This window comes from Brassica napus, unplaced genomic scaffold, assembly GCF_020379485.1.
Source record: "Brassica napus cultivar Da-Ae unplaced genomic scaffold, Da-Ae ScsIHWf_663;HRSCAF=971, whole genome shotgun sequence".
In the NCBI taxonomy this organism is placed as follows: Eukaryota; Viridiplantae; Streptophyta; class Magnoliopsida; order Brassicales; family Brassicaceae; genus Brassica; species Brassica napus.
In genome coordinates, this window is record NW_026016721.1 from 8,009 (window position 1) to 24,846 (window position 16,838).

General features: G+C 38.1%; 1 protein-coding gene across 1 annotated transcript; it reads right to left on the reverse strand.

The window, feature by feature from the left end:
• Positions 1 to 4,614: 4,614 nt before the first annotated feature.
• Positions 4,615 to 6,986, reverse strand: LOC125604943 (zinc finger MYM-type protein 1-like). Its single transcript, XM_048775054.1, has one exon. It carries the CDS (start codon positions 6,946 to 6,948, stop codon positions 4,615 to 4,617), a length of 2,334 nt encoding a protein of 777 aa, XP_048631011.1. The 5' UTR covers positions 6,949 to 6,986.
• Between the last annotated feature and the right edge of the window lie 9,852 nt (positions 6,987 to 16,838).

Sequence of the window (16,838 nt, forward strand, 5' to 3'; positions counted from 1 at the left end):
ATGATGGGACTTCCGCGTACTCAAAAGAGTTTCAATTCGATCTTTGTGGTGGTTGATCGTTTTTCTAAGATGGTTCAATTCATTCCTTGTAAGCGGACTACTGATGCTCTCCAAGTTGCTACCCTATTCTTTCGGGAAGTCGACCGTTTACATGGATTACCAACGTCCATAGTCTCTGATCGTGACTCTCGTTTTTTGGGACATTTTTGACGTTCTTTGTGGAAGATGCTTGGAACTACTCTTGACATGAGTTCGGCGTATCATCCTCAAACGGATGGTCAAACTGAAGTTACTAATCGATCTTTGGAAAACTTACTTCGTTGCTTAGTCGGCGATTCTATAAAGTCATGGGATTCTAAACTGCCTCAAGCAGAGTTTGCACACAATCGTGCACTTAACCGTAGCTCTGGGTTTAGCCCGTTCCAAGTTATCTATGCTGTTGTCCCGCGTGGGCCACTTGACCTTGCTACTCTCCCTGATCGCGTACGCCTTCATGGTGGGGCTGATGACTTAATTGACGATATACTTAAGGTTCATGGACAGGTGGTCACGAATTTGGAAGATTCAGCTTCGAAATATAAAGCTGCAGCTGATGTTCATCGCAGGCGTCTTGTGTTTGAAGTCGGTGATCTTGTATGGGTATTTCTCACGAGAGACAGGATGCCAGCTCATGCCTACAACAAGCTTAAAGCAAAGAAGATTGGTCCTCTTCAAGTACTTGAACGCATCAATGATAACGCCTACCGTCTGCAATTACTGGCTGACATTACGACGTCTGATGTGTTTAGCGTGAAGTACTTGTCGCGTTATGTTCCTCCGGACGCCATCCACGATTCGGGGTCGAATCTTTCTCACCCCGGGGGACCTGATGCAGCATCATGATACCTTCACCGCCAAGCAATTGTTTTCCTATTTTCGGCTTTTAAAAGATTTCCTATTTCCTTTTATTAGATTTTCCATTTTTAAGAGACTTAGGTTATTCTAAACCATCTGTAAGACTTATATAAGAGTTTTGTAAGTTGGCTTTGATGATTAGTTTTGGAAGTTAATAAACTAGAGTTTTCTCTAAAGCCTTGCATTGATTCGATTATGTCATCAATACGAGAGCCTTGCATCGAATTTGATTAAATTCTTCGATTCAAGAAGTCAGGTCTCTAAAGATTTAGCCTAAATCTTTAGATTTGAGCTGAGTTACCGTTGATACGCTGCCGCCAAAAAGTATAGATGTTCATTTGAAATTTACGTTAATGGAATAATTAACGAGCTAAATTATTAATGAAGAAATTCCAATATAATAACAGATCACATGTTTTTCCAAACAAAAAAAAAATTGTACGCTCATGTTACGTACATAGACATCATCCATTTGGTATATTACACGGTCGTTCATATAAAAAATGATATGGTAAGGAGAAAATCGCGGCTTCTGTAACCATCAAATGACAGGGTAAATCCATAAAAAACCTTAATCTAATAAAATTGATGTCCACATAAAGAAATAAAGCTACGGAGAAGAGAAATGCATCCGATAACAGTTAGATGACATGGATAAAATTTTCATTGACATGTTTAGTGTTTCTAAAACCGGATGAGAAGCTGAACCGGAAAATATTTGGATCACCGTTCAATATGGTTCGACCGGATCAAACCTGGTTCAATAATTTAGACTAAAATATTCTAATACTATATAATTTTTTAAGTAAGGTTAGTAAATATAATACATAATTAAAATATAAATAAATTTCAAATATAAAAAAATTGTGAATATAAACTAATTTTTTGTTTATATAAATGGTTTATGAATTTTGATGATTTTAATAGTTTTTATTCAGTTCTAGCTTTGAGACCTAATCCGATTATGTGACCGGTTCATGGGTGAACCTGGTCCAGCTATCGGATCAGTCTGGTTTTAAAATGGTTTGAACCCATTTTTGTTCAACCAACAATGGTTGAACTGCCAAATATATATATATATTTCTTTTTCATAGCGTAAACCCCTTCGACAATCTATATGATCTCAGAAACGTTTTCAACGACTATGCCAATCCACCGGGCTTAAATAGTTTCCTTTTTTCTTTGTAATGATCGAGAATACCAAAAGTGTCAAGTGTTTTTCTTGTAGGAAAAAAAAACGATACTAACATTAACATGAAAATGTGGATTATTACATACCTTGCTGAGCTTGAACAAAGTAAATCATGGCGAATGTTACTATAAGTGCAACCATCGAAAGCCCATGGGATTTCTCCATATTCTCTTATTTTACAAACAATAAGAAGAAAGTTTTGAACAATAAATGAAGTTTATAAACGATGATACATGAGCAGAAAAAACCTTTCGACATTTCAAGCAGAAGACCATACCAAGTACCAAGTCAATCTTCTGAACGTGAATAGATGTGTTGGTACCCAAAAAAATAAATTAAATGACCAACTGATAAAATTGTGTAAACACATTTAGTATAATATGTTTGCTAGTGGGAAAAATTGTATAAGAAAATGTTCAACTTGTCTTGATTACTTTAAAGAACCTATCAATTTCGGAATTTATATGTTTTTAATAGCAACCACCATCAGTAGGTATGAAATGATCAGAGAGGGACAGAGAGTGGTAGTTGACTTTTTTTTTTGGTAGTTGATTTTTATTAAGATTTTTAAATATATCTAAGAGCATCTACAATGGGAGCTCTTAAGTGAATTCTTAGTGGGTGTGGAGTCCACTTTCTTAGAGTTTGTGCAAAAAAGAATCCTTAAAATCCTTTGATAAGGATTGATCCTTACACTGTTCACGGGTCCCATTGACTACGTGGCGGCCCGTGAATGGTCATCTTTTTTTTTTTTTTTTTTTTTTAAAAAATCCAAAATATCCAAAATTAATCCGAAATGCCCTTGTGTTAAGGACTCCAATGAGTCTCACCATTGCGGATAGTCTAAAGAGCGTCAAGTTTTATGCTTCCTCTCTTATTTTTCAATGGATGTTTAAGAAGGTTTTATATTTATTTGACTTATCAATTCTTATGGAAAATATAAATTTGTTTTTCATATTCTGCACCAAATTTTATGTTTATTATATTAAATATACATATATAATCTTGTAATTGCTTATTTTTTGCTAAATATTTTATACTATTCGAAATAAATAAGTATATTTGAGTCTGAACTATACTATCCAAAATAACATACACTGCATTTAACGTGGATTATGGTTTAGATCATTTTAAACTGACATTATGTTCAAGAAACTCCGTGAAAGTATATATCACGCGCCATTCATTTTCTTTTTAGAGTTTTCTATCGTTTTCTAGCTCTGAAGGTCTTCTCCGGTCTCCGGTGTCTCTTGTCGGTCCGTGAGAGCCTCCTCTCTTTCCTTTATACTTTTCTGCTTCGGATCTTAATGCCGGAACAATTGCAAATTTGTTTCTCCAGTGGCACATCTCTTCCTCTATGTGGTGTGTTGTGTAGTCTTTGACGCGGCGTGTGGTGTGGTCTATGACGTGGCAGTGCTCTACGTTACCTCTATGGCCTCAGCAACTCCTTGACCGGCTTTAACAATGGTTATCTCTGCTAGAGGACGACAAAGAAGCTACTTAGGATTTCGTAAAATAGTCAAAGATTTAGATAAAAGGTTTTGTAGAGTCAGTTAGGGGGTTTGTTCCTGATGTTGTGGGGGACTTTGGAGATGGCGGTTGTTTCTTGTGAAGATGATGGTTCCTCTTGCTGACCAACTTGTCAGAGGCGGAGTTTGCTTTTGGATGGATTGATTTTGAGGGTTGTGCGTGGTGTTTATTTAATTTTTTTATTGGTGAGATTTTGACAGAGTATTTTGGTAGCATAGACTCAGGTTTGGTTACTTTCTTAAGGTATCCAAAATGTGGCCGTGGTAATCCTCCAAGAGCAGTTTCTTCTTTGAAACTTCTGGTGCGGCCACCATTGGACAAGACTCGACTACTGATCAGTCTAGTCGATCAGGACTCATTTCGAACGAGTTCGAGCTAGATGATGGAAATGAAAGACTATTGACTGGAGCTTCGCATGGGCCAAAGAGAACAGACTGCCCATTCAACTATGCTATGATGAACAATCTAGTCGAGCCAAAATGGTGGTGGATCAATTCCAAAGTGAAGATGGGCGTGGCATAACATTTATGGCCGGCTGATGACCAGATTGAGGATCCATTGGTATTCTCAGCTGGGCCAACTACAAGATCAAGAGCCAAAGACCATAAAGAAGCACTTAGAGACTAGGTGCTTTTCGGGCAAGCAAGGAGAAGGATACCTGGTGCGACCTAAGGTAGCTCAAAGAGCTAGATGCCTCTAGATTAGGTCTTAAATTTAAGCCTCGTCCCAAAAGATCACTTGAAGATGGTATGGGGGAGAATCCTAGAGCCTTTAAAGTAGATTAACTTCTCCTTAAGTTATGGGACGCTCAAATGATATTTTTCTATTCTTATGGCACATGATCACCCTGCTTAGTGACAAATATGATTCACATGAGATCACTCTCCTTAGCAGTGGCGGAGGCAGGAAATATTTTTATTGGGGGCATAAATAAAATATGATATCAAACAAAATATTTCTTAAATTGAAATAGTCTTACAAATATTACTAAAAAAAAATTACAAACATACTCTACGTTCAGCCATGCTTTGAAACTTTTTCACCACTGTTTCATTTGTTACCGATGCAAACAAATCCTTCTCAATAAAGCAAACAAGACAATCACTTAAAAATTGATCTCCAATTCGGTTGCGCGACGCTGTCTTCGCAAACTTCATTGCAGAAAAACATCTCTCGACAGTTGCCGTAGCAACTGGTAAAGTTAATGCTAACTTCAAAAGTCTGTAAACTAAAGGATGTACAAGATGTTTCCGCGTTTCCACCATCAAACGAGAAAGATCTCCAAGACTCTCCAAGTTATGAAATCGACCATCCTCTCTTATATTATCAATGTATATGTCAAGTTGCTGCTCAAGAGAAGAACGCTCAAAAAAACTAAAATCATCGGGATAAAACTCAACCAATTTCATCAGCTTCTCTTTGTCAAACAACTTGAACGAATTTGTAGGACTTAAGAAAGCCATACAAATAAGGAGTTGAGTGTTTACCTCAGTAAAACGATCATTGAACTCTTGGAGCTGCAAATCCAAAATAACATTGAAGCAACTGATCTTGTAATGATGTAAATTGGTTATGTTGCTTTTCTTTCTTCGACTCCCTGAACCAACAAACTCGTCTTCCATCATGATGATTTCAATATCATGTTTCTTACAAAAAGAAGAAACTCTAACCATAAGGGAGTCCCATCCATCATCTCCAAGCTTTTGTAGTTCTCGTTTAGTTGATCCAACCAATGAAACAGCATTCAAAATGTCTTGATCTTTTTCTTGCAAAGCCATGGATAAATTCTCTGTTAATCCCAAAATAAGCAACATCAATTGCATATAGAAGACGAAATCAAAAGTACAAAGGTACTTAAGAAGACCATATGCTTGTCGTTTCTTGGGGTCATCATAGCCTTCATTCTGGATATACTCAAGCACCTCAATAACAATCGAAAATAACTCGACCAAACGCACTAATGTCTTATGATGAGAACCCCAGCGAGTGTTTGATGGCCTTGGAAGAGAACGCTCTTGATTCTTCCCTTTTCCAGTGCTAATTTCACCACTGCTAATTCCTTTTTTAACTTCTTCACGGTATTTTTCTTTAACCACATCTTGTCGTTTGCAAGAAGCTCCAACTACATTCAATAATGTAGAAATCATATCAAAAAAATCACCAACTTCAAAATGTTTCTTCGCAACTGCCACTACAACCAATTGAAGTTGATGCGCAAAGCAATGAACATAATAGCTTGAACTGTTTTTCCTTAAAATCAAAGACCGGAGACCATTGAATTCACCCTTCATATTACTCGCTCCATCATAACCTTGACCCCTTATATTTTTCAAGCTCAATCCATACTTAGCAAACAAATCATCAATAGCTAGCTTGAATGTCAGAGAAGAAGTTTCTTTTACATGAACCACACCAATAAATCTTTCTTTGATTGTTCCATTCTTATCGACAAAACGTAACACAACAGCCATTTGTTCTTTGTGAGAAATATCAGCAGATTCATCCACCAATAGACCAAAAATGCCATGATCAACTTCTTCGATAATAGATTTCACAACTTCTTCTGCAAAACAATGCACAATATCTCTCTGAATCGGTGGAGAAGTCATTTGGTTATTTTTTGGAGCATTCTCCAAAACAACCTTACGTACTGCTTCATTCTGGTCTGCCGTGTATCTTATAAGTTCCAAAAAGTTTCCTTTATTACCAGAATCTTCTGATTCATCATGAGCACGAAATGGTATTCCTTGTCGCAATAAATATCTAGAAGCATCAACTGAAGCATTCAACCGAAGACGATATTCATTCTTCACAACATCATCATGCTTATAAAAAGCTTGTGCAATGGAATGGTTTTGCTTCATCAAAGAATCACACATCTTAACAGCAATATTGTGAAAGCTATTCATACCACCCACATGAGAAGCTAATCTTTCAGACTTATTCCAACTAGAAAAACCTTCCGTCACAAACGTATCATTCCCGCCTTGTTTATGTATATCATCTCTAAACAAGTAACAACACAAGCAATAAGCTCTGTCTGTCGATACGCTATATTCAAGCCAATTACCATACTGATCAAACCAAGCAGGGCTAAAGCGTCTCAATGATTTTCCAATCATCTTTTTTGGAAAATTATGACCATACGGTTTACAAGGACCTCTAGCTAGATACTTGCGTCTTACCTCATCTCTTTGATTTGAATGGTATGTTGTAATTTTTTTTCTTTTAGCTGGATCCCATGGCAAATCATCCAAATTGTCTTCAGGTGTTGGTATGAACGGTCTTTTAAGAAATTTTTCCATCGATTTGCCTAACAAAAAAAGTGTCATGTTATTAGTTTACATCAAACTTAAATAAAAAAGAAAAATAAATACTTCAAAAGTGACGAGATTCATGACTCACCAACTGCTGGATACAAGTGAATTTCGTATGACAGATGAGTTTGAGAACTGGAAAACCAAAAGACGTTCGTAAGGTGAGAGGGAGACGAGACTAGAGCACAGAGTTTTAATTTTAGGCTTTTTAATTAGTGGGCTTTAAACTATAATTCACAAAACTATCAAGTGGGCTTAAGTATAATATTGTTCTCTAAATTATCAAGTGGGCTTAAAGACATACGGGGGCAAAATACATTTTTGAACGGGGGCACAAAGCTTTAGGGTTTAATAACTTGTACTAATTTTCAAAATTTTGTTGGGTTCAGTGGCCCCCATCTTAGTGCATGTGGCTCCGCCACTGCTCCTTAGTGTGAAGGATGATGTTCACCACGCGAACAAAGGGTAAGATGGTCTCCCAAAGGAGACAAAGTTGGAGACAAAAGCTGTGTTTTATTAAGTTTAAAGTGGTATCTTTACATTTCGTGCATGCTTTCCTTTTAAAAGATCCAAATCATGTTCTGATTATGAAAAAAAAATGTATTTTTAACTGGTTTATGAGAATCAAATCCTAATTATTCTAGTTGGTTTAAAAAGACCAACTTAAACAAAGACGGTAAAATCGTGTAGGGTGAAATCCAGGAAGCTGACGAGCTTCAGCGTCTCAAGGAGTAGGAGATTGATTTTGATATCGAGTTCACGCTGGCCGCGGTGTCGGATCTGTCTCTAGGCGAGCTTTATCTCCCACAGGTTTCCGAGGATTCAGTTGTGCATGATGATCTTCTGTCTTCTGCAGCAGATAATGATGAGGTCATTCTATAGGAGAATGAAGCTCGTATTCTAGTCTATCTATCTTCTATTTTTTTTTTTGTTTTTTTGAAAATGTTATGACATTGCATGGGGAGGCTTTTACCCTTTTAGTTAACTGTTAAAGGTAAGTTAAAGGTATTTCGGCATGATATGACTCTTATAAAAATTGTTAAAAAAGTTAAGAGCAGAGCAATCGAGTTCGAATAACGTTGTCGTAGGTCTAGATATAAAAACCACTAAGTAGTTGTGCGAAGATGTCGATAGTCGTAGAGATATAATATCTGCAAATCAGCAAGCTAATTCAAGTTGATTGGTAGCACTTTAAGATGTCGAACCAAGATATTATTTAATTTTGATATAGGAAACACTATTTGTTGCTTGTCCTTATTTGTTTTACGCCATGGAGGCAGATCAGGCATCCAGGTCACGGACAAGGCGTAGTCGAGGACAAGTTTTAGTTAGTTTGTTGAGTCTGTGATCAAGGTTAAGCTGCCTACCTACCCTGCTATCTCTACAGTGAGTCTTTGCACTTCATTTGTCGACCTAGAGATGATGTTTTTATGAGGGCCGCGATCTGCTTAGGTTTGGATTTGATCCATCATTTGGTTACAAGATACCCGATTAGTTTGCTGGAGGCGATTTCGAAGGAGCATTTGGTCGGGTTGAGTGTCATTCCTAATTTTTTAGGAAGGTGAAGTATCCATGGAGTTGGGCTACATGGTCTTCGGCTTTAGATGACTTAACAAGCATGTCATTTATATAGACCTTCATCGTTGTACTGAGCTGTTCATCGAATACACTGGTATGTGGCACCATCATTCTTGAGGCCGAAGGAAATTACCTTGTAGAAAAAGGTCCATCGATCTGTAGTGAAGCTTATTTTCTCTTGGTCATCTGGATTCATCAAAATTTGAATATACCTAGAGAAAGCGTCCACGAATGAAAGCAATTTGTGCATGGCTTTTGCTTCTACCAACCGGTCTATGTGTGAAAATGGAAAACTACTTTTGGAGCAAGCTTTTTATAGATTGGTAAAATTTATGCGTATCCTCTATTTAATTTTTTTTTATAATGAAAGTGGGATTAGCTATCCAGTTAGGATATTTCACCACTCTTATCGATCCGATTTTCAAGACTGTCGACCTTGTCGTTGACTGATTTAGCTCGTTTGGGATTCAGCTTTCGTAATTTTTGCTTAGGCTTGAAAATTGGATTGATGTTTAGTTTTTAATATGTGACTTAGAGGTTGATACCTGACAAGTCTTATGCCGACCAGGTGAATGTATCGAGGTTCCATTTTAAGAATGATAGAATCTCAACTTTGACATGGGGAGAGTTTGTTCTCAATGACAACACATCTTTAAAGGAAACATTCTCGAGGTTAGCAAAGCTGGTGTGTTGCTTCCCAGACTCACAGGTCGTGAGTTCGTGTTTATTTTGGATGCTTTTTTCCACGATCTCTTCTTGTTTTATGAATTGGTATGAGCCAAAAGACAGGATTTTCCTGAAGTTTTTCATGTAGCATGCTCGCGAGGATTTTTGGCTTCCTCGAATAGTTTTGATTCTGGTCAGAGAAGGAAATTTCAGGCATTGGTGATAGATCAACGGTATGGCTTTTATTTTATGAAGCCAAGGTCTTCCAAGCACTGCGTTGAAGGGTGTACACTGATCTACTACGGTGAATTCAATTATTTGCTGGACATCGTTGGCTTTCAAAACTAGCGGGATCGAACCAATAGAGGAAGTTGTGGTTCCATCAGAGATGAAGAACGGCATTGTCCCAAGGTTTATCGCAGAATCGGGATACCTAATGTTCTTGAACATTTCATAGAAAAGGATGTCGGCCAAACTCTTGGTGTCAAAAATTATCCTTGACAACCGGCATGCAGCAACGTCAGGTCTAATGATGAGGACATCTTCACGTGATTTATCGAGCTTTTTGGTCTAGTATAAGTAGAAAATGATCTTGTCGTTGAGGGGGAACATTATCGACTGTTGCGTTTTCCTCTTAACTTGTTCTCGGCGAGCTTTGACCAGGATGGTAGCGTTATAGCATCCATGTGTTCCTTGGATGAAATCGATCTGTTTGATCACACAACTGAGGTCTGATCCATTGGATCGTCATTTATTTCTGATATTAAATCAACCGATGTTGTCTTGTTTTCGAGATTGCATAAGATGGATCAATATTTGTGCCTTTAAACCTTAAAAATGGTTCTTAGCAAGGATGCTGTTTGTTTATCTTCTCCATAGATGCACCAAAATGTGGATCGTAAAACCCACACTAGGAATTATGTAGTGTTGTTTGTAAAATTAGGGAATTAATAACTTGTGGACAACAATCCTTAGAACGACGTAATATTAATATCGAAAATGATTTACAAGTATTTATGAATGTGAATGAGACTAAACTAGTGAAGAACAAAGTACAAAACGACGTCGAAGTATTTAGGGAACCTGAGCTTGAAGTCAATATGTTTAGGTGCATGTAAGCCGGAATGTGGATCTCCTTTAATTTATCAAACTTCTTTCTTCTTATACTCCTAAAAGTTATTCAGAGCTTCTGATATCTTCTCCTCCTCTTGATAACTTGATTGAGGATATCCTAAGATTTCTCTTGATACGTCGAGACCGAGCTCGAAGTTCACCATCGCCTCGAGCTTGTTCTTCGTATTCAGCCAGTCCATTTGTGTCGAGGTGTAACCATTCCTAGGCCGGAGTGACTGCTGGATTAGGGCTCAACATATAAGATTGGGCGTGGGAGAGGTTTGACGAAAGAAACTTTTCGAGCGATCATCTTCTGAGCTCTGATCGTAGACCAACCTCATCCGGCAACATTATCTCCACTTTTAATGTGTCTGATGAAGAGGTCAAATTTTTTTAAAGGAGGAGGGGATGGTGCGGCCACCACTAGACAAGAATCAACTATTGTACAATCTAATCAATCAGGACTCAATCCGAATGATTTGAAGTTAGATGATGGAAATGGATCTGTTCGGACACTAAATGGAGAAGAAATAGAAGACGATGGACTGGAGCACAACATGGACCAAGAAGACCAGATTTTTTTACCAACTATGCATGATGAAAAATCTAGTCAAGCAAGAATGGTGGTGGATCTTTTCCAAAGTGAAGATGGGAGACACAAGTCCTTTACAGCCCAAGAAGAGGATGCCGACCAGATTTAAGATCCATTGGTCTTCTCAGTTGGGCCAACGACAAGATGAAAAGGCAAAACCCAAAAAAGTATTTAGAGACTTGCTGCTTTCGTGCAAGCAAAGGATAAGAAAACCCATGAGAAGAAACAGGCCGAATGGCTTAACTAAATCTTGGTTAACAATTATAAATGTGTTTTTAGATTAAACCAAGGGAAAAAATATTATTACATGATTTCTCCCTAGCCTCCTGGGCATGAAGTTCGAGACACTCTCAAGATCTATGTTCTCTTGCACCGGCGAAGCAGTTTTTTGTCGGCGCAAGGTACCTTAACCGACACTGCACGCCTCTTTCTCTTCACATTCCTGTTTCTCTTCTTTATTGGCTGTTTTCCATTTCTTCTCCTTTGGCCTATCAGAGGATGGAGACCCCATGTTTCTCATTTGGGATGAATTTACCGGTGGGTTCACCTGTTCTGGTTTTTATTTCATCATCCTTCTCTAGCGAAAAGTGTATTTTACCTCCATTCCTCCTTTCTACGAAAGGAAATGCCTTCTTGGCTTCATTGCTAAGTTTTAATTTTAGTTTACTCATCGGTATGCCATCTTTCATAGCTGTCTGTACGGGACCAGAAGATGCAATCGAGATTACCTTGGTTTTCCCTGTTGGTGCTGACTCTCAACGTCACCCTTTTATGTGATTATCTTTCAGCTATTCGACTTTGTCATGAAGGTCTTATTGACGCAATGGAGCTTTGTATTGACTTTGATGTCATCTTGTCATGAAGAATATATCTTAATTCTTTTGATATTGTTATTTATGTTTTTAATTAAAGGGGATAGCTAATTCCCTATTTTTATTGTAACCGCAAAAAATAAGTATGAAGGAAAGTAAGCTGTGTTCCAAAAAACCAAAAAAAAGAAGATTAAACCAAGTGTTATTAAGATTACAAATCAAACTGTGTAAACCCATTATAATTATGAATTGGTTCTTTCAAACCAACTAGGTTTAGGGTTTTGTTGGCTAAGTTGTCCCCATACTTTCTTTCTATTACCGCGTAAGATGTTGAGTTTTAAGATCATCAATGAACTAAAGTTGGAACCTAACATCTAGTCAGTGTGCTTTCTTTCTCTGTTCAACATAAAAACATTTTTCTTCACCTAAGGAGAGGGATTTCCATCGTGAATCATTTTGACATCAAACAGGATGCACATGTGCCATAAGAGTAGCAACACTGTTCGAGAGCATTCCATAGCTCAAAAAAATTGTCCACACTCGAGTGCTAGCAGCCTCTAGGACAATCATCTTCCACCCCCTCAAGTGATCACGGGAGCATTTGCCATCCAAGGCCGTACCAGCTTTATTGTCGATGGATCTCAGGGCTGTGTAACGACCATCATCTTGTTTTGGTGGAGCCTTTTTGGTTTTATTAAAATTAAAGCCCAATTCTCTCTTTTTATTTTGTCCCACATTGGAAGTTTAGAAAACTTACCTCCTTTTCCTCCCTCTATATAAGAAACTCAACCCTTCTCTTTATTCTCATCAAGTCAAAGTATTTCTTTGCATGTGACGAGTTGTTGTTGAATTATTCGACGACCAGTCACTAGTGAATTTTTTCGGTGGGATTTCCGAGTGAGCTTCCGGCGAGATTTCTGGGCGAGCTTCCGGTGAGATTTCTGAACGAGCTTCCGGCGGGATTTCTAGACGAGCTTTCGGCTGGTTTTTCTAGTAAGTTTGTCGCTTCCATATTTCTAGTTTTAGGAATCTATTTTAGGGAAGTTGCTATTTTAGGAAAGTTTCTAATTTAGGAAATAAGTAATATTAGGGAAGTTTCTATTTTAGGAAAGTTGCTATTTTAGCAAAGTTGCTATTTTAGGAAAGTTTCCATTTTTGGAAACTTTATTTCCTGAGACTCTGAGCCTAAGTCATTGATCTTGTGATGCAGTTGACCATCTCCCGTCTATCATTCCAGCCAGTGACTAAGGTGAGGGCTATTCCGTCTAATCCCGTGCTAGTTTAGTACTAATATTATGGAAAGTCTAGTTTCGAAACATAATCCGTCTCTGTGAATCGAGTCTGTTTAAGAGTCTTGTTTGTTTATTATTGTTATTGATTGTTAAATCGGAAATAAAATAATAGAGGATTCAACGGTTGAATGAATTGAGTGATGTTAAAAACTGCTATATATGTATAAATATATATAAATCCGTTTGTGTGTATTGCGGGTGCACGAAGACGTTTGTGTAAGCCGCCGACGAGCAGTGTGATTGCGGGTTCACAAAGACGTTTGTGTAAGCCGCCGACGAACAGTGTGATTGCGGATGCACAAAGACGTTTGTGTAAGCCGCCGACGAGCAGTGAGATTGCGGGGGTACAAAGACGTTTGTATCAGTCGCCGACGCGCAGATTCTGGGAGTGCAGAGATGGACTACTATACGCCTGGAGATATACATATATCATTATGAGGAAATGCGGGGTGCATAGAGTAGCATGTACTATCAGCGCACTGGATGTTTTATGTGGTGTATTAGACACTGTGTTTGTTTCATGCTAGAGCTAGGCCTACATGGTCTTAGTGCTATGTATTAAGTCAGTGGTTTGCGTTTTAGCATCTCATAACTCACGGAGTAACTCTCCTGTTACTCACCCCTCTTTCTTTCCCTTGCAGGTGAACATGACGAGTAGTTGGATATGTGGACGGATTGGTGTCTTGGGATCATTGTATTTTATTTCGGTTTTAATTAACTTTTCAATTTAATGTATTTGGTTTTAAATTATAAACTTGTTTTATTTGGAAATTATTTGATTTAAAGGTTTGACATTTTATTCGGTTTTATAAATCGGTTTAATTTAGTACTTTTCGGTTAGTAGCACGCCGTTCTCGAGAGAGGAGGAGACGGGTGTTTCATTTTGGTATCAGAGCGGGGTTCCGTCCCGGCTCTGACCTGGGACGGTGATCTATGGGACTCAGATTTCAACGATTTTCAATGTTTCGGGATTGAGAGTTTTTGAAAAAAAAGTGACACCATTTTGTCTAGTATCATTTGGTTAGTTGTTAGCGTTACTAACTCTTTTATTTTTGCAAGAGAATACCAAGTTTCAATTTGTTTCCGTTGTTTGCTTTATCTTGTGTTCTTCTTTCTTTCATAGCCGTTGAAGTTTTTTCCTGGTTCTTCGTGGAATTTGGGACGAATTCCGGTTAAGTGGGGGAGAATTGTAACGACCCTGATCTTGTTTTGGTGGAGCCATTTTGGTTTTATTAAAATTAAAGCCCAATTCTCTCTTTTTATTTTGTCCCACATTGGATGTTTAGAAAACTTACCTCCTTTTCCTCCCTCTATATAAGAAACTCAACCCTTCTCTTTATTCTCATCAAGTCAAAGTATTTCTTTGCATGTGACGAGTTGTTGTTGAATTATCTGACGACCAGTCACTAGTGAATTTTTCCGGTGGGATTTCCGAGCGAGCTTCCGGCGAGATTTCTGGGCGAGCTTCCGGCGAGATTTCTGGGCGAGCTTCCGGCGGGATTTCTGGACGAGCTTACGGCTGGTTTTTCTAGTAAGTTTGTCGCTTCCATATTTCTAGTTTTAGGAATCTATTTTAGGGAAGTTTCTATTTTAGGAAAGTTTCTAATTTAGGAAATAAGTAATATTAGGGAAGTTTCTCTTTTAGGAAAGTTGCTATTTTAGCAAAGTTGCTATTTTAGGAAAGTTTCCATTTTCGGAAACTTTATTTCCTGAGACTCTGAGCCTAAGTCGTTGATCTCGTGATGCAGTTGATCTCGTGATGCAGTTGACCATCTCCCGTCGATCATTCCAGCCAGTGACCAAGGTGAGGGCTATTCCGTCTAATCCTGTACTAGTTTAGTACTACTATTATGGAAAGTCTAGTTTCGAAACATGATCCGTCTCTGTGAATCGAGTCTGTTTAAGAGTCTTGTTTGTTTATTATTGTTATTGATTGTTAAATCGGAAATAGGATAATAGAGGATTCAACAATTGAATGAATTGAGTGATGTTAAAAACTGCTATATATGTATATATATATATATAAGTCCATTTGTGTGTATTGCGGGTGCACAAAGACGTTTGTGTAAGCCGCCAACGAGCAGTGTGATTGCGGGTTCACAAAGACGTTTGTGTAAGCCGCCGACGAACAGTGTGATTGCGGGTGCATAAAGACGTTTGTGTACGCCGCCGACGAGCAGTGAGATTGCGGGGGTACAAAGACGTTTGTATCAGTCGCCGACGCGCAGATTCTGGGAGTGCAGAGATGGACTACTATACGCCTGGAGATATACATATATCATTATGAGGAAATGCGGGGTGCATAGAGTAGCATGTACTATCAGCGCACTGGATGTTTTATGTGGTGTATTAGACACTGTGTTTGTTTCATGCTAGAGCTAGGCCTACATGGTCTTAGTGCTATGTATTAAGTCAGTGGTTTGCGTTTTAGCATCTCATACCTCACGGAGTAACTCTCCTGTTACTCACCCCTCTTTCTTTCCCTTGCAGGTGAACATGACGAGTAGTTGGATATGTGGACGGATTGGTGTCTTGGGATCATTGTATTTTATTTCGGTTTTAATTAACTTTTCAATTTAATGTATTTGGTTTTAAATTATAAACTTGTTTTATTTGGAAATTATTTGATTAAAAGGTTTGATATTTTATTCGGTTTTATAAATCCGTTTAATTTGGTACTTTTCGGTTAGTAGCACGCCGTTCTCGAGAGAGGAGGAGACATGTGTTACATTTTGGTATCAAAGTGGGGTTCCGTCCCGGCTCTGACCTGGGACGGCGATCTATGGGACTCAGATTTCAACGATTTTCAATGTTTCGGGATTGAGAGTTTTTGAAAAAAAAGTGACACCATTTTGTCTAGCATCATTTGGTTAGTTGTTACCGTTACTAACTCTTTTATTTTTGCAAGAGAATACCAAGTTTCAATTTGTTTCCGTTGTTTGCTTTATCTTGTGTTCTTCTTTCTTTCATAGCCGTTGAAGTTCTTTCCCGGTTCTTCGCGGAATTCGGGACGAATTCCGGTTAAGTGGGGGAGAATTGTAACGACCCTAATCTTGTTTTGGTGGAACCTTTTTGGTTTTATTAAAATTAAAGCCCAGTTCTCTCTTTTTATTTTGTCCCACATTGGAAGTTTAGAAAACCTACCTCTTTTTCCTCCCTCTATATAAGAAACTCAACCCTTCTCTTTATTCTCATCAAGTCAAAGTATTTCTTTGCATGTGACGAGTTGTTGTTGAATTATCCGACGACCAGTCACTAGTGAATTTGTCCGGTGGGATTTCCGGGTGAGCTTCCGGCGAGATTTATGGGCGAGCTTCTTGCGAGATTTCTGGGTGAGCTTCCGACGGGATTTCTGGACGAGCTTCTGGCTGGTTTTTTCTAGTAAGTTTGTCGCTTCCATATTTTCTAGTTTTAGGAATCTTTTTTAGGAAGAATATTTGAAATAAGTGATGCATTGTATTCTCCCGATTCTCATAGAAACTTGTTAAGTTTTAAGGATATCCGAAGAAATGGATATCATATTGAGACTATGAGTAAAGATGGCATTGAATTTCTTTGCATTAAGTTCGAGAGGAAACATATATTGGAAGAGTTAAGAATGTTATCCTCTGGACTATATTGTACGAAAATAACCATGACTGAGTCCTATACCGTGGTAAACATGAAGTTTACTGATACATTTAAAATATAGCATGAGAGGCTAGGACATCCTGGTTCAGTCAAAATGAGAAAGATAGTGCAAAATTCGAATGACCATCCGTTGAAAAACGGAATTTTTTGCAAACAGGCGAATTTACATGCAATGCCTGTTCTCAAGGGAAACTTATAACTCGGCCATCACCAGCAAAAGTA